The 22,861-nt window shown below is 39.4% G+C and overlaps 1 protein-coding gene and 1 non-coding gene across 4 annotated transcripts in view; both read right to left on the reverse strand.

Annotated features, from left to right (window-relative positions):
• The window catches only part of STAT5B (signal transducer and activator of transcription 5B), a 68,601-nt gene that overhangs the window by 23,682 nt on the left and 22,058 nt on the right, over positions 1 to 22,861 (reverse strand). For 2 of the 3 annotated variants that reach the window (XM_032320236.1, XM_032320235.1), the window contains exon 2: positions 882 to 1,018. In XM_032320236.1, the coding sequence (XP_032176127.1) occupies positions 882 to 1,009 (128 nt within the window). In that variant the 5' untranslated portion in view covers positions 1,010 to 1,018. Of the gene's footprint in view, positions 1 to 881; positions 1,019 to 22,861 lie in introns of those variants that run through there. The other variant, XM_032320237.1, reaches the window with a different exon arrangement.
• LOC116578652 lies at positions 15,652 to 15,790 on the reverse strand. Its single transcript, XR_004281015.1, has one exon. It is a non-coding gene; the product is annotated as a U4 spliceosomal RNA (small nuclear RNA).

The raw sequence follows: 22,861 nt of genomic DNA on the forward strand, positions 1-22,861 counted from the left end.
TGAGTATATAAACAGTAATTTGGCAAATAAGAGTAAAAACACGCCTGTTAAATCTGCCACCAAGGGATGCCTGAGTGGCTCAGTAGGTTAAGCCACTGCCTTCGGCTCAGGTCATGATCCTGGGGTCCTGGGATCCAGTCCCACATCTGGCTCCTTGCTCAGTGGGGAGCCTGCTTCTCTCTCTGCCTCTGCCTGACACTCTGCCTGCTTCTGCATTACCTCTCTCTGACAAATAAATAAATAAAATCTTTAAAAAAAAAAAAATCTGCCACCAGGAACGTAATTATTGTTAATATTTTGGTGTATTGTCTTTTGGTCTTTATGTGTATGTATACATTTAAAAACACCAATGTCACCATTGTTAACTTTGTTAATAATACATTTTATTAAATGATATGCATATGCATACCTGAGTTGCCCCATTAAGCACTAAATTCTTTGTGGACAAACAAGGGCTTTATTCTTGTTCATATGAACTCTACACCCTACAGGCACTCAAACATATTTGTCAACTGTGGTTTCTTAGCAGCAATGATCTAATGCTTTTAATAATTTTTTATTTTTTATAAACATATATTTTTATCCCCAGGGGTACAGGTCTGTGAATCGCCAGGTTTACACACTTCACAGCTTTTAGCCACAACTTATTATTTATTAAAGGGAAAGAAGAAAAAATAAGATACAGAAAAAAAATCCTATTTTAAAAATCTCAAGAGTTATTCCATCTCTCTAAAATCTAAGCTAGGGCCAAATAACTTTTCATGGGTCACATCATTTTTTAAAAATGTACAACTTTTAAAGTCTCCTTCATGTTCTTTCCAATCAAACCCCCACAGCCTTGTGCTTCACTAAATATGACAGAAAAAACTGGGTTCACTTACCAAGCTTGGCTTTCAATCCACTGGGATAAATAATGTCGCACCTCGATGGGGAAATGCTGGCCATATAATGCTTGCATCTGATGAAGAGCATCACCTTGGAGCTGCTGGGCCTGTATCCACACAGCCATGGTTTCAATCTGTTAAACAAGTGATCAGTGGTTTGGGTGGGTTTTTTTTCTTCCCCCTTTAAATCCACTAGAATAAATAGTCACAATTAAAAAACCTAGAGATAAATGCTTTTAAGCCCTTCATGGTAGAATAGATATCAGTACTCTGGAACTGAATTTTAGCTTTAAAATGTTTCAAAATGTACACATCCAGTGTGGTCATGAAAGGCATATAACTTGGTCTACGAAGTGCCAACTATAAAACATATTGAAATCCTCCAAGTGAAAGTACAAAGCCAACATTAGGAGAAGAACTGCCTATAACTTTGGTATCACAGACATAGTTACTTTTATTCCAAACTTTAAGTAACAATAAGCAGCATTTTAACTGTAAGATAATTAGCACCTTATGTCCAGGTCGGACTCCCCTGCTCAGCGGATTATCTGCTTTGTTGTTGTTGTTTTAAATCACTTGTTTTAGGGCACTTGGGTGGCTCAGTGGGTTAAGGGTGTGCCTTCGGCTCAGGTCATGATCCTAGAGTCCTGGGATTGAGTCCTGCATCAGGCTCCCTCTTCAACAAGGAGCCTGCTTCTCCCTCTGCCTGTCATTTCCTCTGCTTGTGGTCCCTCTCTCAAATAAATAAATAAATAAAATCTTTAAAAAAAAAAAAAAAGCACTTGTTTTCGATTTGGCATTTTGACTAGAAATGCAATAAATGTGCTGCCATTTCGAAAAAGACCCAGTAAAAGAAAAGTGAAAATATCTAAAACATGAATTAGACCCTAAGTATTATTGCCAGTTACTTAAGCTGCAATGCTTTATGCAGAAAGGGCATAGATTTATCTGGAAAAATGCCCCAAGTTTCACCTTCTGAGTTACTGCTAAGGAATTTATGAAGCAATCGTCTATTAAATTACAGTATTTAAAAATCTGTGCGACAGGGACCCTAGGTGGCTCAGTCAGTTAAGCATCTGCTTTTGGTTCCGGTCATGGTACTGGGATCCAGCCCTGCATTGGGCTTGTTGCTCAGCAGGGAGCTTGCTTCTCCCTCAGCCTACCACTCCCTCTGCTTGTGCATTCTCTCTGACAAACAAAATCTTTAAAAAACCCAAAAAACAAAAAAAGACCTCTCCAACATAAAAACAATAGATTCCAGCTAAGAGAACAAGAACCATTATATTCCAATGGTAGGTAGGTTTTTTAAACATGCCCTTGAGTCTAGAAGAAGTTTTATAAAACTACCATGATGCCTTCTCTCAGATTTACCTGAAAATTTTATTTATTGGGGCACCTGTGTGGCTAAGTGAGTTAAGCCTTTGCCTTTGGCTCAGATCATGATCTCAGGATCCTGGGATGGAGCCCCACACTGGGCTCTCCTCTTGGCATTCTCGTTCTCCCTCTGTCTGTCTCTCTGCCTACTTGTGATCTCTCTCTCTGTGTCAAATAAAGAAATAAAATCTTAAAAAATATATATATTTTTAAAAATTTATTTGACAGAGAGAGAGACCACAAGAGAGAACACAAGCCAGAGGAAAGGGAGAGGGGGAAGCAGGCTTCCTGCTAAGCAGGGAGGCTGATATGGGACTGGATCCCAGGACCCTGGGATCATGACCTGGGCCAAAGGCAGACAGTTAACCACTGAGCCACCCACCCAGGCGCACCTACTTGAGAATTTTTCATTCAGTTGGCAGAAACTCTCTGGGATCAACCTAATTGGGATGGCAATGTTAGTTTCATTACACAAGAGGGTACAAAAACTGAATCTTACTCTAATACCAGGGTCCATAATGTAGAATTTGGAAGGTAGGGCTAACTTGAAACCCATCCAAAATGATCTGGCTACTGATTTCCATCATTTTCTTTACAATTAGGGTCCAGTAAATCAGATCTTGATTTTGTTGACTACAAAAGACTACACATGTGTGTTGGGAAATAAAAATCTAGTTGTAGTTGTCTGATAGTATAACACTGAGCTATTTATGGGACAAGTCAGTTAGCCAACAGTGAGGTATGGGGTGGATGCCAGTTACCTATTTTAGACTTGTGCAATGCTATAGAACACTTGAGTGGTGTACAATTTTATTTAGGGCTTTTGGACATTAAGGCTGGGATCACTGTGAGATCATCCAAAACATCAAATTTCAATGGCTGAGAGTTTACTAGGAGAAAGGCCTGGATAAAAGAGCTCTCTCCAGAAGCAACTGCACATTATAATCTAACACCTGGAAGACATTTAATTGTACAATATAATTTTTAATTGAATGAATTGTATGCCAAGATTTTGGAAAACTGGAACAGAGACCAAGACATATTTTTTGGATAAAAGGTAAAAGGATGGATGGGTAGGTGGAGAAGCTTAAGTAGTTACGTGTATGGAAGAGCAATGAAGGAATGAAGAACACAATTCAGGTTTTCATCTCTTTTAGTGCTAAGGAATTGAAAAGAAGTAGGACCTCACCATAGCTGTATTAATGATTATATGAACAATACGAACAGATACAAAAATTGTCTTGAGGGCGCCTGGGTGGCTCAGTGGGTTAAGCCGCTGCCTTTGGCTCAGGTCATGATCTCAGGGTCCTGGGATCGAGGCCCGCATCGGGCTCTCTGCTCAGCAGGGAGCCTGCTTCCTTCTCTCTCTCTCTGCCTGCCTCTCTGTCTACTTGTGATCTCTCTCTGTCAAATAAATAAATAAAATCTTTAAAAAAAAAATTGTTTTGAATCCCACATTCATTAACTGAACTGACCTAAGAGACAAAAGAAGAAAAACCGTTGGAAAACGCTGATCTCCTCAGACACCTCTCTGTCCGTGCAAACAACACTGTATTCTGGTCACATTGTAACCTCTTGGTCTACTTGACTTTTTTTCACATCACTTATCACTTCCTGACATTTATCATATATTTGTTTACTGACTTCTCACTAGGGTAAAATCACCATGAACACAATGACTTTGTTTTGTTCATTATTTTTCTTGGGCCTAGAGCAGTACCTGGCACATAAGCATTCTATAAATTTTTTATTGTTTTTGAATTTAAAAACATGTACATACAATTTGGTCAAGCCCATCAGCTCTTTTCAAAGTTATTATGGAACAAGGTATCAGTATGAAATACCAAGGCAAGAAAATGGAACAGATTTTATAATTTGGATGAGTCTATATTAACAATATTCTATTTGTTCCTTAATAACACATGCCACAGAGCACCTGGGTGGCTCAGTTGGTTAAGTGTTGCCTTTGACTCAGATCATGATTCTGGAATCGGGGGATGGAGCCTTGTGTCCAGGTCGGACTTCCCTGCTCAGTGGAGAGTCTGCTTCTTCCTCTGCCTCTGCTCCTCCCCACACTTGTACTCTCTCACTTACTCTCGCAAATAAATAAATAAAATATTTTTTAAAAATAGCATATGCTTTAATTTGTAATTTTTTTCTTTTACTTTTTGTTAATTTATTTTTGTTTACTTTCCCCAATGAACTCTAAGGACAGCAAGTGAAGGGAGCACATTTATTTACCACTGTGTCCCTAATGCCTAGTAAAGTGGCTTGCCATGTTAAGTAATCAAGACATAATTTGCTAGTGAATAAACACATATTTGGTAAATATCTCAAATGTCCTGCTGGTTGAGCATATTACAGGTGTCATATTGCTTTAAGAAAAAAGTATGAAAAAAAAAAAGAGAAAGCAGTACGATGATAATATGCCATATATGTAGGCACAAATACCACATATATGGGGCCCCTAGATGGCTCAGTTGGTTAAGCATTGGACTCTTTCAGCTCAGGTCATGATCTCACCGGTCATGGGACTGAGCCCCATGACAGGCTCCATGCTCAGTGCAGAGTCCCCTTGGGATTCTCTCTCCCTTTCCTCCTGCTCCTCTCCCAGTACAAGCTCTCCCCCTCAAATAAATAAATCTTAAAAAAAAAAAAAGTCACACTATTTTCTCTTTTTTTATTAGTTTCTAGTTTTTATCAGAGTGGAATGCTGACCTCTTAGAATTTGTCAGAATATTTTTTATGGTTCTAAATATGAACATGTTGTAATAACTGTTTTCTAAAATGCCATTGAAGAATAACAGCTGATAAATATAAGGTGGTAATCACCTTATTTTGGAAAATACAAATTATTTTAACTTCACTACATAAAAACGCTTTGATAGAGCTGGAAAGTAGATTTTGCCTACTACTAGTCAGAAATGTAAAAAAAAAAAAGTATAGTAAATAGTACAGAATCATTTTGCATTTTAACTATTATATACACACAGAACATGAAATGAGTTACTGAAATTATCACGTAACAATTGAAAACAGGCAATTTGGAGGGAAAAAAACACCCCATCCCCCACTGCATCAATAGAAGCTAGAACCTAAGTAGTACTTTCCCTCATACATGCCCAAACTCTTCACATCCATTAGTAAGCTATGCCTACCCCTGGCATGAGCTGGGTCTCTGTCCTTTCTCATCAGTGTCCATCCTGCCGTGGACTACTACTCCACATACATAGTAACTGCACCCCTGTCCTCAATACACACTTTCTTTTGCTCATTACAGGCAACTCCATCTTCAACGCATGATGTTCTGACAAGGAAGTGGTTTGTATCTTTGGTAAATCTTCACAGGCACTTCTCTAAAGACTGGGAAATAGATGCGCAATCTTATTTTTAGCCAAAGATGAGAACCAGCTGAGCTTTGCTTAGTTGCATTCTTAATGTTCATAAGCATTCCAAACAACTTAAACCAGCGTTGGATGTAAAATGTTGTGCTTTCCGAAAGCCTAAGGTACTGAAATCAACCCTACATATCTGGATATATCCTAGGAGACTCAAATAAAGAAGACCTTCAGGCACTTGTTTAAAAAAAGTTCCAAAGTCTAAGCTTATAATGTTACAGGCTTATTGAAAACCATAAAAATGAATGTCTATAAATGATAGGAGTGGGTAGGATTGAGGAATATTCTTATCTCAATAATAAACACCTTTTTATTAGATGCTTTCCCTTTTATTTTTTTTGAAGATTTTATTTATTTATTGGATAGACAGAGATCACAAGTAGGCAGAGAGGCAGGCAGAGAGAGGAGGAAGAAGGCTCCCCGCTGAGCAGAGAGCCCAATGCGGGGCTTGATCGCGGGACCCTGGGATCATGACCTGAGCAGAAGGCAGAGGCTTTAACCCACTGAGCCACCCAGGTGCCCCTAGATGCTTTCCCTTTTAAAAATAAAATACAAAACCCTGTCAAGAAAAACATCACTCTAGGGGCATCTAGGTGCCTCTGTTGGTTAAACATCTAACTTTGGCTCATGTCATGATCTCAGAGTCCTGGGATCAAGCCCTACATCAGGCTCCCTACTCAGCGGTGAGTCAGCTTGTCCCTCTCACTGCTCTTGCTCTCTCTCTCTCTCAAATAAAATTTTTTTTTTTTTTAAATAGAATCTTAAAAGAAAAACATCACTCTTTGAAGACTTCTAGAACACTGTGGCCAAAGTCATGGTATAGTTAATCTATGGGGGAAGTATAGAGTACAAGACAATAGAAAGCTCCCAACACATATATGCTAACTGAAAGAATGAATTCTAGTTTAGAGTGGGAGTGGGAGGGTTAAAATGTGTGTAGTGATTTGTTTCCCTGGACTCATTTGCATAATTTAAAGCATTCTGGGGCACCTGGGTGGCTCAGTCGGTTAAGCATCTGCCTTCAGCTCAGGTCATGATCCCAGGGCCCTGGGATGGAGCCCTGCGCCCCAGGTCAGGCTCCCTGCTCAGTGGGAGCCTGCTTCTCCCTCTCCTCCTCACCTGTGCTCTCTCTTACTATCTCTATCACTATCTGTCCCTTTCTCTCAAATAAATAAATAAAATCTTAAAAAAAAAAAATAAAGCATTTTGTAACTCTTACTCTCCATTCCACCACCACCACCACCCCATCCCATCACACCCTAGGACCAAAGTCTTTAAAATGAGGTTAGAGTTTTGAAGACAATGGTGAACTCACCTACAGAGTTCTGTAAGATTTAACTTCTTACACCTTTGTGCCTCAGTTTCCTTATTTGTAAAATGGTACTAATAATACGGCCCTTGGGGAGTTATTGTAAAAAATAAGTTAATATATGTAAATGTTTAAAACAGCACATGGTTCAGAACAATATTGAGCAATTATGATCCATCAGCCTACATACTGGATATTATTGTGTCAATGTTAAATTTCTTGAGACTGAAATATCCCCATCTCCAACTTTAACTCACTTCAATAAACCTTTTCAAAGTCAACCCTCCATAAAGAATTCTTGCTACCGTTCTCCTTAACCAATATCCAGCAGTATAAACTTCACCTTCCTTTTAAAAGATGGAATTCCCATTTCTTAGTCAATTTTATTGGCAGATGGACTTGTATAGATGAGAATGGAAGGATGGTGGTGGGAAAGCACTGGGAGAGCTGTTCTCCCGCCTCTGAATGAGAGAGCCAAGAATTGTGAAGGGCAGTGTAACAACAGTAAGACTAAGTATACTAAACTTTAAAAGGAAAAAAAAAAAAAAAAAAGAAAAGAACATCCATTCCAATGTACCCTAACAGGGAGCTGTACCTTTTCCTATTCCTTCCAAGGACACATCTGACTCCTACTAATTAAATTATGAATTATTAGCAACAAATATTTTGATTCATCCAATAAATGAAAATAAATTTCAGGGGTGCCTTGGTGGTTCAGTTGGTTAAGCATCTGCTTTCAGCTCAGGTCATGATCCCAGGGTCCTGGGATCAAGTCCCACATCAGGCTCCCTGCTCAGCAGGAGTTGGCTTCTCCCTTTCCCTCTGCCTGCAGCTCCATCTACTTGTGCTCTGTCTTTCTCTGTGGCAAACAAATAAATAAAAGCTTTAAAAAAGTAATAAAAAATAAAATTTTTCAGAAATATGATTAAAAATGAATTAAATAACATTTATTAGTGTTATTTTCCACCATCCAGATTTATAATTTACTGTCATTTACTGAATATCTAACTATATTATTTACAACAGCAAGCGCTTTTATGAATCTACTCATTTAATCCTCACAAAAATACTAGAAGGTAGGCACTATTATTATCTCTATTTTATTTTATTTCATTTTTTTAAAGATTTTTTTAAATTTTTATTTATTTGACAGAGAGATATCACAAGTAGGCAGAGAGGCAGGCAGAGAGAGAGGAAGGGAAGCAGGCTCCCTGCTGAGCAGAGAGCCCGATGCGGGACTCGATCCCAGGACCCTGAGATCATGACCTGAGCTGAAGGCAGCGGCTTAACACACTGAGCCACCCAGGCGCCCCTATTATCTCTATTTTATAGATGAGGAAATCGAGGCTCAGGACTGTAAAATGGTATAGGTTTGGAAAACAATCTTACAGTTCTTCAAAAGGTTAAATATGGAGTTACTATATGACCCGGTAGTTCCGCTCATAGGTATATGCCTAAGGGAACTGAAAACATATGTCCACAAAAATTTGCACACAAATGTTCCAAGTGGCATTACTCATGGTAGTGAAAAGGTAAAAACAAGCCAAATGCCTATCAATGAATGGATGGATAATATGGATATAAATTAAAAAACAAAATGGAGGGGCGCCTGGGTGGCTCAGGGGTTAAGCCTTCAGCTCAGGTCATGGTCCTAGGGTCCTGGGATTGAGCCCCCGCATCGGGCTCTCCACTCAGCAGGGACTCTGCTTCCTCCTCTCTCTCTCTGCCTGCCTCTCTGCCAACTTGTTATCTGTCTGTGAAATATATAAATAAAATCTTTAAAAATAAATAAAATGGATAAAAGGGAACATTATTCAGACACAGAAAGAAATGAGATAGTGATACATACTAAATGAAAGAAGCCAGACAAAAAAAGCTACATGTTGTAAATTCCATTATATGGAATGTCCAGAATAGATAAACCCATAGACACAAAGTAGGCTGGTGCAATAATGTGGAGTGACTCTTAAGAAGTATGGGTTTTGGGGCTCTTGGGTGGCTCAGTTGTTAAACATCTGCCTTTGGCTCAAGTCATGATCCCAGGGTTTTGGGATTGAGACCCACGTTAAGCTCCTTGCTTGGCAGGAAGCCTGCTTCTCTCTCCCCAATCGCCCCTGCTTGTGTTCCCTCTCTCGCTGTGTCTCTATCAGATAAATAAATAAAATCTTAAAAAAAAAAAAAAAAAAAAAGAAGAAGTATGGGTTTCTTTTGGGGGTGAAAACTTTTTTTTTTTTTTTTAAAGATTTTATTTATTTATTTTACAGAGAGAAATCACAAGTAGATGGAGAGGCAGGCAGAGAGAGAGAGAGAGGGGGAAGCAGGCTCCCTGCCGAGCAGAGAGCCCGATGCGGGGCTCGATCCGAGGACCCTGAGATCATGACCTGAGCCGAAGGCAGCGGCTTAACCCACTGAGCCACCCAGGCGCCCCTGGGGGTGAAAACTTTGTTACAGGTACCATACTACTGAGGGGCACCATCCACACTGGATCTGGGCAGACCACTATATTGGAGGCCTCTGACCTAAGGACTTTGCGGTGGTTTGTCATATTATTTTTTGCATTTTTCTACATGTTTATTATATTTCATAATTTTAAAAAAGAATAAGAAATATGGCAAGGCTCTGATTTGGGAAAAGGCTTGGGCTACTTGGCAAATGAAACAGAAGACAGATAAACATTGCTTCTGATTAGGAAAGTCTAAGGCAAGGAACCAGGATTCAAAACTATTAACCATATCAGCACCATTTAATGACTGAAGACTTTGGACAGAATATAAAGAGCAAGTTCCTTCATTATGTTTACCGCCCTACTGTCAATACCAACATTATTACATAGACTCCGCGCTCATGGTCACCTAGTAATAGGAACTTGGAAGGATGGCAAAATATTAAATAGCAATAATAATGGATTAAGACTTTGCTCATATTAAAACTGGACTAAAATCAAGTAAGAAGGTTTGAGTATAACTATCCCATCTAGAAGTAGGTCAATACCAGAGCCATCTGCTCTTTTAAAAAAAAAAAAAATTTCTAAATAGTACTGTATAAGGAATCAGAAAGGTAATTCTCTAACAAAATCAGATTATTAAACAGATGGGAAGAGAACAGAAAGAATGATAGTATTTGGCTCACAAAGAGACAAACAAGGAAAAATTTGCCCAGGCAACACGAGATGATAGTATTATGGGATGACAGTCATAAATCTTCACGTCACAGCCAAACCATTACATACTACTTTGGGAAGAAGAGAGAGGGGAAAGTGTTGGGTGGTGGGGAGGGTGGAGAGGGAGAAGTGGAGAGCAGGTAGAGAGAGGGGAGGAAAGGGAGAGGGGAGCTATCTCTAACTATACAGACCAAGTGTTAGTCAGAGGATTATCACATGTTTAAAACTCCCACCTAAATATAAGATATCTTAGCCAAAAACACGATTTCAAAAATAAAGAGAGTGGACTCAGACAAGGATCATCACAGCCGCTAAAACCATCAGGTTGTACTTGCTGGGAACAGGATATTCACACAGTCTCAAAGTACTACCTCACATATTGCTTATTATTCATAAAGAGGAAAAGGCATAGTTTCAGTGGAAGAGGTGATGAACAACACCTTAACAAAATAATTAAACATCCCCAATCATGGAACAAACGGACAATACAGTAGTCCCCCATTATCTGTGGGACATATATTCCAAGACCCCTCAGTGGATGCCTGGAACCACAGACAATACCAAACCCTAAACAGTATGTTTTTCCTACACGTACATACCTAAGATAAAATTTAATTTATAAATGAGGCACAGTAAGCGATTAAAAACAATGGCTAAAAATAAAACTGAACAATTGTAACAACATACACAATAAAAGTTATATGAATGTGGTCTCTTCTGCTCTCTAAATATCTCATCGCACTGCACTCACCCATCCTGTGATGGTAATGCTTACATGATGAAGTGAGCTGAGGTGAATGATGTAAGCATCATGTACACATTAGGCTACTATGAACCTTCTGACAATATGTCAGAAGGACCATGGGTAACTGACACCTCAGAAAGCGAAACCACGGATAAGGGGGGACTCGTTGCATACACCTCAGAATGCGATCTACTGAAAAGAATACACAAACTAAATGTTTCACCTCTACTCATGGAACAATCAGACAAATTCAAACTACAAAACTCTTATGAAAGATAGAAAAATGTGGAACTATCCTAGATTAAAGGAGACAAAAGAGACACAATAACTACCTAGAGTATAATTTAAAAAACAAAACAAACTACATCTCTAAAGGACACCCCAAAGACAATTAAAAATTAAAATTTTAAATTCAGATTAAATTCAAATACAGCCTATATACTGGATATTATTGTGTCAATATTAAATTTCTTGAGATTGATAATGGTACTGAGGTTATACAGGACTGTTCTCAGTAGATACGTACTCAAGTATTTAAGGGCAAAACATGGTCATGATGGCTATAACTTACTTTCAAAGGAAAGAGAGGGGAGGGGGTGGAAAGGAGCCTGAAAAAGCAAAGGCAACAACTGTTAATAACTGGTCAATGTAGACAAGGTGTACATGAGCATTTGTTGTTTCATCCTTTCAATTTTTCAGTAATTTAAAAGTTTTCAAAATCAAAATCAAGGGCAAAAATTGCAAAAAAAAGAAAAAAGAAAAGAGAAACAAACAAACAAATAGTAAGAGTAGAGTTTTGAGTCCTATCTTGAAATTGTCCCTGGAAGTACATAAAAATCTGGGCTTCTCAGACTTTGTGCTGAAGCTGGTAGGACACTGTTATACAAATCAGGCTCCTTCATGCCAAGCTGTCCTGCAGTTTGAATACACATGCATTATCATTATCTCTATGTTGAAATCCATTAGGCAACTTGAACAGCCCATTTGGGAAGAAGCTACATCAATACCATTTTCCAGATAACTAAAAACATTTGCCGCAGCCCGCAAATAATGCCCATCTGCCTTATGGACAAGTAAGAAATGATCTGAGACTGCCATGTAGCCCTGTGTTAGCCTCAGAATTTCTAATGAAGTTTTATATCTGGACCCATTTTACACTGTTAATCAAGACCAACTCATCTTAGAATGTGGCTTTTGTATAGTTTGAATCCTTTAGTTCAGGAAATAAAAATTCCCCAGCCACAGCAATATACTGATTTTCTGTACCACTGAGATGAAAGATAATCCCTTCCTTCTTGTTTTGATTTTTTAAAGGGCACTTTATTAGTAAATCTACATATGTTCCCAATATTTTCCTCTTTCAAGTTCATAGCTTCCCTCTTGCCATTGAGAATTACAGTATTAAGTTTTCACTTAGCAAACTTTGCTTTGAAGAGCACCTTGTACTAGGTCAACTCCCAGGGACAACCATTGGTTAGATCCTGTAATATACAATAGTAAGAAACTAGAAACAACCTAAATCCAAAACAGGAGGATGGCTAAACTGTAACATATTAATCTGATAGAATATTGTGCAATTTAAATGAAATATAAAGGCAATATTGAAATATAAGGCCATGGAGATACATTCTTTAAAAATATAAAGAAAAGAATGTTAAATGAAAAGTGTATACAATACATATGCTAGAGGACAAATAACAGAGAAAGGTCAAAGAGAACTATAAACAGTTGTTCCATTTAGGTGAAGGCATTTTGGTATAATTTTTTTTATAGTTCTTGATTTACTAAATTTTGTTTAAAATGTAAGATCTGAAATATAAGTTTAATGAGCATGAGCAATTAGTATAATTCATCCCATAGGATGGTTCCATAAAGGGACATGCAAAAGACATAGAAACAAATATTTCCCACAAAACAATATCCAGGTTATAGCATTTTCTTTCAAATTAGGTAGTCCTGATTTAAGTAGGGCATGAAATAGTAAAAAAAATTCAGAATGATAATTTTTTAAAAAGAAGTGCAGGGGCAGGGTGCCTGGGTGGCTCAGCTGGTTAAGCATCTGCCTTCAGCTCAGGTCTTAATCCCAGGATCCTGGGATGGAGTCCCACGTCAGGCTCCCGGCTCTGGTGGGAAGCCTGCTTCTCCCTCTCCCACTCCTCCTGCTTGTGTTCCCTCTCTCACTGTATCTTTCTCTGTCAAATAAATAAATAAAATCTTTATTTAAAAAAAAAAAAAAAGGAGAAGAAGAAGTAGTACAGGGGCACCTGGGTAGCTCAGTCATTAAGCACCTGCCTTTGGCTCAGGTCATGATCCTAGGGTCCTAGGATCAAGCCCCGCATCTGGCTCCATGCCGGGTGGGAAGGCTACTTCTTCTCCCTCTTCTGCTCCCCCTGCTTTGTTCCCATTCTCACTCTCTGTCAAATGGATAAATTAAATATTTTTTAATTATTTTAATGGACAGAGAAAGAGGGAGAGAGCAAGCACAAGCAGGGGGAATCGCAGGCAGAGGGAGAAGTGGGTTCCTTGCTAAGTGGGGGCTGATGCAGAGCTCAATTCCAAAATTTGGGATCATGACCTGAGTTGAAGGCAGCACCTTAACCAACTAAGTCACCCAGGTACCCTGATAAATAAAATCTTAAAAAAAAAAAAAAGTTCGCTTTCTTTTTTTAAAAGATTTTTAAATTTATTTATTTTGTGATAGGGTGCACACAGGCACATGAACCTGGGGAAGGGCCAAAGGGAGAAGCAGGCTCCCAGCTGAACAGGGAACCCAAAGCAGGACTCCATCCCAGGACCCTGGGATTATGACCTGAGCCAAAGGTAGACGCTTAACTGACTACCCCGGCGCCCCAATTCTATCACTTTCAAATATGTAGCAACATAATATGTTTTCAAATAGTAGTTCAAGACTATTAATGGCTAAGATTAATTTGTAATTTTGCCATCTATTTATATTTCATTTAAACCCCTTAAAATGCCTTGCATTCAATAACTGTTCATTTTATTCTTTTGTTTAGTAAAATCTTCTTTTTGAAGTAGTATAAAAGTAAATGGCACAAAAATATACTTTGAAGTATTTGCCTTTGTCCAGAAGAAACAAAAGAGTGTCTTTGTGGAGAGTAGAAGAAAAAAAATTAATAAAACTTTGGTATTTTTGAACTGGAGGGATGAATTTATAGATATTCATTATATTCTCTTATTTTGTGTGTGTTTGAAAATGTTAATACCAAAATGTTTAGAATACCAATAGGGGAAAAAAGAAGGGGGGGTAAACCATAACTTAGACCAGGTTAGGATTAGTAATCTCAGGGGTAATGGAGTTTGAATTTAGGAGGTTTTATTGTGACTTCTAAAAGAAACATGAAAAACAGAAAAGAAAAAAAAATGTTTGGGAAAGTTATATTTCAAGACAAGAAATAGTACATACTTAGGTTCATATTTGGCTCTTTTTTCTTCCTTGATATGACTAACTGTCCCTGTAAACTTGTACCAATTGTAAACAGAATGAAATACATAGAACACCACTCACAACAGTGCAAGAATTGCTTTTCAAAACTATACTTCCTTTATCCCTAATGATGCACCTGAACACAACTGGCCTACGTAAAGGTCCTTGATAGTTCAAAGGTTCAAGGCCACTGAAGATTATAGTTAGAAGACCAGATCCCAGAAAGCCTTAGCCACTGGTTCCTCATTTCGCTCCTAGGCCAACAGAACTGCGGGATAGTCTTCCTGTTACGTTGATACTGACTTACTTTGTGCCAAGAACATATACCCAAAGCCTGGCTAAACTGCCTAAACACCCTCTGGGATACTTCACTGTCTCAGGAAGGCTGAACAGATTGGACCAGTTTCCAAAAACAGAGAAGAAATATTGTAGGGAAATCTCCCTAAGGAAACCCTGAGATAATTCTCCCTACGCTACTCTGTATCTTTTCTGCACATCGACACTAATGCTCACCCAACAACCTATACTATCAACAGCAAATACTAGGAGTGAAACAAATAATATGATGGAAAAGCACACCTATCCAGTGAAACCCAACTAAGGGAGAACACAGTATTCTGCCCTCTTTTCACATAGCTGTGTTCTCTGCATTTACCAATAATTATAATCGACTTCATTTTTGCTTACAGAGAGTTACTTGAATATAAATCATTTCAAAAAACAAAATAAAAAATGAACCTAAATAGGTTTTGGTTAAAATAATGGAAGATGAAAATCCTCTCTTTAAGAGAGGGCCATCCCATCAGCTAGTTCCTTTGTTACTCACTGGCTGATATTCCATTTATTAACCCATCTGCAGCCTTCTGAAAATAATGTCAGTGTGTGGAGTGTAATACTCACTGTGTTTCAGTAAAACAGTCCTTAGAAAACATGGTCCAACAATGGGTAGCAGGTACATTAAGAAGCTAATTCTGGGGGCACCTGGGTAGCTCAGTTGTTAAGCAGCTGCCTTCAGCTCAGTTTGTGATCCCAGGGTCCTGGGATCAAGCCCTGCACTGGGCTCCCTGCTGGGTGGGAGGCCTGCTTCTCCCTCTCCCACTCCCGCTGCTTGTTCCCTCTCTCACTATATCTCTCTCTCTGTCAAATAAATAAATAAAATCTTTTTTTAAAAAAGGCTAATTGTGAGGTGAAATGACATTTTTTAGAGGATTTTATTTATTTATTTGTCAGAGAGAGAGAGAACGCAAGCAGGGGAGTGGCAGGCAGAGGTAGAGTAAAAGCAAGCTCCCCGCTGAGCAAGGAACCCGATGTGGGACTCGATCCTAGGACCCTGGGATCATGACCCAAGCCGAAGGCAGACGCCCAACCGACTGAGCCACTCAGGCACCCCTGAAATGACATATTTTTTCAATTAGCAATAATCGCGCCTCGGATAAACCTCATTGGCTACGATACTGCCACTGCGCAAAGCTAAAATGACATATTTTTTAAAAGATTGTATTTATTTATTTGAGAAAGAGACACAGAGAGAGCATGAGTGGTGGGGGTGGGGGAAGCAGAAGGAGAGAGAGAAGCAGCCCGCTGAGCAAAGAGCCCGGCATGGGGCTTGATCTCGGGTCCCCGAAATCATGAATTGAGCTAAAGGCAGACACTTAACCAATTGAGCCATCCAGATACCCCATGAAATGACATTTAAATAAGAGTTCACATCTTTGGGGCACCTGGGTGGCTCAGTTGTTAAGCATCTGCCTTCGGCTCAGGTCACGATCCCAAGGTCCCAGGGATTGAGTCCCGCATCGGGCTCCCTGCTCAGCACAGAGCCTGCTTCTCCTTCTCTCATTCCCCCTGCTTGTGTTCCCTCTCATTTTCTCTCTCTCTCAAATAAATAAATAAAACCTTAAAAAAAAAAAAAAAGAAAGAAAGAGTTCATATTTTTAAAAAATCTAACTGTTTGGCTTTTCAGGAAAAAAGACTGTACAGTATAAGAGTTACTACTGATACCAAGACGTTCAACATTGAGATGCACTAAAATTGTGCACAAAGTAATTGTCCATGTTTACCACAGCATTAACATTGGGACTCTGCAATACAATACAAATACTTTTACTAAAACAAACTACTTTTTCCAGAGACACGTTCTCCCTTGCTGCATATCGACTACCATATCTACACAACTTAGCACTGTGAACTTGAATCCTTGTTCCTACACCACAGAACAGAGGCAGTGAAAGACTCCCGCCTCTTAACCAACAGCTTGTGCCCCAAGACATCAGCCAGGATCACAGGCTGCACTGTTACAGGAAGAAGCAAAGAGCAGCGATTTCCTTCCAAAAGGTCAGCTGCCTCAGACAGACCAAACAGAAAGCAGTTAATTCTTGCCAACTTCCCCTCCCGCTTCTGCAGCTAGTACGCAAGAGCATTTGGTTTCCAGTAAAGCTCCAGAGAAAAACAAACCAAGTGTGAGACTCAGAACCAAAGCAAGCTAAAGTGTTTCACTTGACAAAAAGACAGTAAGATCACAAGCAGCTACATTTTTTAAACGGCAATGGAACTTTTAAGAGCTACCAGATTTAATGCAGACTTAAATGTGAGGAAAAGAACAGAATTGGAACCAGTCCAGATTTTATACTAGTGCTCAAGAGTTCACCTAAAAATAAAATGGTATTTTGGCCATAATAAATGTGACAACATATGAGGTCCCCAGTTGATTGATATAAAAATAAATCTTTAGCCTTCCTTCTCTCAAACTAAAGTCCTATTAGTCGTCAAAAATACTAAGGCACTGGCCAGATTCAGTGCTGCCCACCAGTAGCATAAACAAGCATGCATACAATGATTATATAGTTTCTTAGATCAGACATGGAAAAAAGACCATATGACGAATAACAAAAAGGAGAAGAGGATAGAAAATAAGATTTTAAATCTTCTTTAGGGAAAAAAAAAATCTTCTTTAGGTAGTGACCCTGAATAGTTATAGAATAACACTGAAGATCTCCCACCACCCCCCAAAGAAAAAACACAGCATTCTCACATAGACTTTTTTTAAAGTTTTTTTTATTTATTTGAGAGCGAGAGTGAGAGATCACTCTCACCTCAGTAGGCAGAGAAGGCAGGCAGAGAGAGAGAGGGGAAAGCAGGCCCCCCACTGAGCAGAGAGCCCAATGCAGGGCTCGATCCTAGGACCCCGAGACCACGACCCAACCTGAAGGCAGAGGCTCAACCCAATGAGCCACTCAGGCACCCCCCACACAGACTTCTTTAAATTAAGCAAGCATCCATACATTCAATCTTCCTGGAGACAACAAAATTAGTCCTTTAGAGTATAAAAGTAAAGGAGAAGGAAGGACAAATGAAGACATTTTAAATGTTCTCAACCAGATGGATTCCTGGCGTAGCTATCTACAAACAGCTTACAAGAAAATGTGATGGGTCCTGCGGAAGGGCTCCTACAGCACGTCATAGGGCTCTGTGTGGCTTCTACCTCTTTAGTTTCAGGTTGTGGTGGCAATGGAGACAGAAGGCTTTTTCTGAGAGAAGCTCTTGTTCTAAAGATTCTAGGCTTTGATGATGGAGAGTATGTAACCCACTCTTGAGAATACCTTGCCTGAAACGAAGACAGTCTGAGGTTTAAGGAAAAACTTATTAGTTTGTTACATATGCTAAATTAACTGCTGCTACCCAACGAGAAACTGTTTCGTGTTGGAAACAAAATAAACTATTAAATTCCCAAGACTGTCCTGTACTTAATCATCAAACCTTAAAAAATAAGAAAGGAATTTGCATGGGAAAGGAAAAAAAGAGGGTACAAGCCCTAGGAGGAGTAATAAGAGCAATACTAGTCACGGTAAACATTCAAGGAGCTCTTACTACACTATGTACTATTGTGTGCACGTTATAATCCTCATGACAAACCTATTATAATCCCCCTTTTAACAGATGATGAAACAGGTTTAAGAGTTAGGGAATTTGCCTGAAGTCCTGCAGCAAGCAAGCGAAGGAGCTGGGATGAACAGGTAGGCTGCCTGCCTTCAGGGCTCATGCTCTCGAAGACCCTTCACCTAATGCATGACATGATATCTGTAACTCAAGACTGCTTTATGATAAAAGCTACAAAGTAGAATACTACAAAGTACAACTCACAAATAGGTATGAAAAATTATTTAGCAATCCAAAAATGTTTTAAATGGGACTCCCCTTTCCTAAAGGTCAGAGACCATCGAGATGACCACCCTTCAAACACAATCAAAGGAAGCCAGCCATATTAGGTGTTTGGTGGCTCACCTTCACTCCTCGAAATCAATCAGAAATCACCTAAACAAGAGGCACCCGGGTGGCTCAGTTGTTACATGTCTGCCTTTGGCTCAGGGATCAAGCCCCACTTCGGGCTTTCTGCTAGGCAGAAGCCTGCTTCTCCCTCTCCCACTCCACCTGCTTGTGTTCCCTCTCTCACTGTCTCTTTCTCTGTCAAATAAATAAATAAAATCTTGAAGAAAGAAAGAAAGAGAAAGAAATCAGCTAAACGCTTTAGATTGTAAAACAGAGCGGGAGGAGAATAACGAGAACTGTTCTGGAAGTGGGTTACTTTCCAATGAGGCCAAAACCTAGATCCTGACCACCTGTGGTCAGAATTAGCACTGCGACATTTCCTATAAGAAGCAGAGTGGTTACATTTGTTATATTTGTTCCTGAATTCCTTACTGGGTTTCCCTTAGATACACTACTATCCATCACCAGAGATCATTCTAAACTCGGGTTTTTCTGCTGGCAGGAAACACTTCTCATTAAAGGGACAATATCATTAATACAAAGGAGACTAGTGAAAAGTTCTGGGGGTAAGATGGGATCTTAAAAGCTACTTGGGGTGCCTGGGTGGCTCAGTGGGTTAAAGCCTCTGCCTTCGGCTCAGGTCATGGTCTCAGGGTCCTGGGATCGAGCCCCGCATCGGGTTCTCTGCTCAGCAGGGAGCCTGCTTCCTCCTCTCTCTCTCTCTCTGCTTGCCTCTCTGCCTACTTGTGATCTCTGTCTGTCAAATAAATAAATAAAACCTTAAAAAAAAAAAAAGCTACTGAAGTCAGTTATCTCAATATAACTGTTCACTTTACATCAATAACTAAACATCAACTTGCCTAACACCGATGCACATAGTTACAGACAAGGTGTAAATGATAAATCCCTGTGATAATTGATGCACACTAATATGAAAAATACAGAAATAATTATGTTACTGTGCTCAGTGCAGAATATTAATTGAATATTAGGAAATCATGTTGGTTCACTAATCCATGCCAAGAAATAGTAGTTACTCTGATGTGGAAGACAACTTCTGAATTTAATAGTGTTGTGCAACATGTCAAGGGAAGATTTGAGACAAGGGCACTGGGCCATTCCATACTCTCATTAAAGGTGACTCATACAATCTTTAATATCTCTAGCTAAAAAAAGAATCAACACAATACTTGTATCCCATGCCTTTTATCATTTTGATCATCCCATTTGTTTCAAGATTTATTTATTTATTTGAGTAGGTGGGGTGGAGGGGGTGGGGGGAGCCGATGAAGAGGGAGGGAGAATATCAAGCAAACTGCTCTGAGTCCAGAGCCCAACACATGGCTCGATCTCACGATCCAAGCTGAAACCAAGAGTTGGACACTCAACCGACTGTACCACCCAGGAGCTCCTTGAACATCCCTTTTTTTTTTTTAAAGATTTTATTTATTTATTTGACAGAGAGAAATCACAAGTGGATGGAGAGGCAGGCAGAGAGAGAGAGAGAGGGAAGCAGGCTCCCTGCTGAGCAGAGAGCCCGATGCGGGACTCGATCCCAGGACCCTGAGATCATGACCTGAGCAGAAGGCAGCGGCTTAACCCACTGAGCCACCCAGGCGCCCGAACATCCCATTTTTTAAAGATGGAATGCTGGAGTGCCTGGGTGGCTCAATTGGTTAAGCAGCTGCCTTCGGCTCAGGTCATGATCCCGGGGTGCTGGGATCAAGCCCCACATCGGGCTCCCTGCTCATCAGGGAGCCTGTTTCTCCCTCTCCCTCTGCCTGCTGCTCTGCCTACTTGTGGTCTCTCTCCATCTCTCTAATAAATAGACAAAATCCTAAAAAAGAAAAAAAGATGGAATGCTTTACCCCTCTGGAATTAGAATTTATACTACACTCTGGGCATAAGATCCAAAGCAATTTTGAGTTATCTGTTACTCAACTACTAGACTAGAAGTTATCCCAGGGCAGGAACTATCTCATTCATTTTGATTTCCTCAACACAATACTTGGTACATAATCAATAACTGGGTGTCAAATATAATTTTGGTAGACCCCCATGTTACAAAAAGAACTTAAATTGGGGGAAATGAATGGCAGGTCAGTTACTCTCTTTAAGATGTTATTTTTGACACCGTGGAAGTCATTAACTTGAATCCTTATTACAGGAATAATGGGACTGAATCACACTTTATAGAAACTGTGACGGAGGTTTTGACTCATCACTGTAGCTAATCAAGATAAATATAATTGCAATGTACCATTCCATAAACATCGTGACAAGTTTGTAAAATAGAGCTCACAACTCACTGCAGCAATTTCAAAGAGGAGAATTACATGAAATATGATGGTGCTAATAAAAGCTGAAATTCCAAAGAAAGCTTCTCCTTTATGCAAATTAAACTGTTTCTTTCCTTTAATTATGTCTCAAGAAAGAAGCTGAGTAAAAACGGAAAGCACAACATTTATCAACAATTCACTCCTTTGGTTACCATGCATACTACCAAATAAAATCCAGAAAGATTTATTATTGTGCCAAAACGAGATGATGAGGTTCTACATCTAGAATGTAAATTAACGTTAGAAGGATGACTCAGGACTAATGGCATTGGTCTGATAGACACTGAACCTATTTTTTAATCTCCTGAGAGTTCTTCAATCATGGGACCAAATGCCAACTCAGGAAGATATTTCAGTAAATACAGCCACCTTTGACTACAGACTATTTTTTACTTGAGATGTCTTTCCATGAAGCAAAGTAAATTTAGTAAGTGAAAATATAGTCTTGAATTGCTATGGATGTCCCCTACCCCTGCCAAAAATGACAAGCTGCTTGCTCAAAAGCTGTCACTAATTAGCAGCTGCTGCTGTAAAGAAAACCAAAGTAAGTGCCAATAAAAGCATATTGAACTGCAAGAGAGCCCTATAACAAGGAATGGGAGATACAAGAATCTATTTGTGACCAGTAAACTTTATAAATACTGGCAATGTAAATTTAGAAGTGGGGGCAGGGCAATAATGGCAATATATATCCTTTCATATTTTTAAAAAATCCATTTTTGCTATGAATTTTTTTTTAAAGTTTTTATTTATTTATTTGACAGGGAGAGAGACAGTGAGAGAGGGAACACAAGCAGGATTGTGAGAGGGAGAAGCAGGCTTCCCACAGAGCAGGGAGCCTGATATAGGACTCGATCCCAGGATTCTGGGATCATAACCCGAGCTGAAGGGAGATGCTGAAGGACTGAGCCATACAGGTGCCCCTATCCCTTCTTATTTAAACAAGGAGTGGAATATTCTCCTAACATCCTGAAAGTCACAGAAATCCCAGAACACTGAGGTTACTGAATTCCATGAAAACTATTTCCACCTTTGTAATAGAAACCAATCTTGGTTTTGGGTAATTTCTCATTGTCAATACTTCTGTCTCTGGCACAGTAACACCTGCATTTATATACATCAAAAAATTGAATTTTCCTGGCTGGGTCAGTCAGTAGAGCACACAACTTTTGGTCTCAGGGCTATGAGTTCAAGACCCACATTGGGTATAAAGATTTCTTAAAAATAAAATCTTTAAAAAAATATATAATAAAAAATGCCTTTCATATTCTAATGGCTTCAGCCCAAACTCCTATGGTTAAATGGTAACCCTCCATTTTACAGGTTGAGAAAATGAAGTCAAGGATAGCAGAAATCATCTGCCCAGTGTCAGTGAGCAAGGAATACAGTGGTAGAACATCTCTTCACTGGTCCTATGTTTAATGTTCTGCTTAAGAGGCTCTAAAATAGTCCATATATTAAGATCCTACTTGAAATCTAAATTGCATAAGTTGCTTTTCAAATCATTCTCCAAGGCTTTCTGTTTCCTTCTTTCTTTACCCATTAGATCTCACAGTGTATTTCCTTTTTCTCTCAACAAGTTAGTTTCTGTCCTTTAAAAAAAAATAGGGATATTTCATCCTTCAGTTTCGTTCTCTTACTCTCCTTCTCCCTATCCTTCCCGGTAGCCTGATAAGAGAGCTACAACTATTTTATTTATATTTGGGCCATAGGGTCTGCTTGTCTCTGTAGCAACTACTCAGAAAGATTAGAATGAAAAAGAAGGAAGGAAGGAAGGAAGGAAGGAAGGAAGGAAGGAAGAGAGGGAAGGAGCAAAGGAAGGAAAAGGAAAGAAAGGAGGGACAAAGGGATAGACTGGAAAAAGAAGGAAAGGGAAGGGAGGGAAAGAATAAAGAAGATACAAAGAGGGGCGCCTGGGTGGCTCAGTGGGTTAAAGCC

Source organism: Mustela erminea, chromosome 18, assembly GCF_009829155.1.
Source record: "Mustela erminea isolate mMusErm1 chromosome 18, mMusErm1.Pri, whole genome shotgun sequence".
NCBI classification, from domain to species: domain Eukaryota; kingdom Metazoa; phylum Chordata; class Mammalia; order Carnivora; family Mustelidae; genus Mustela; species Mustela erminea.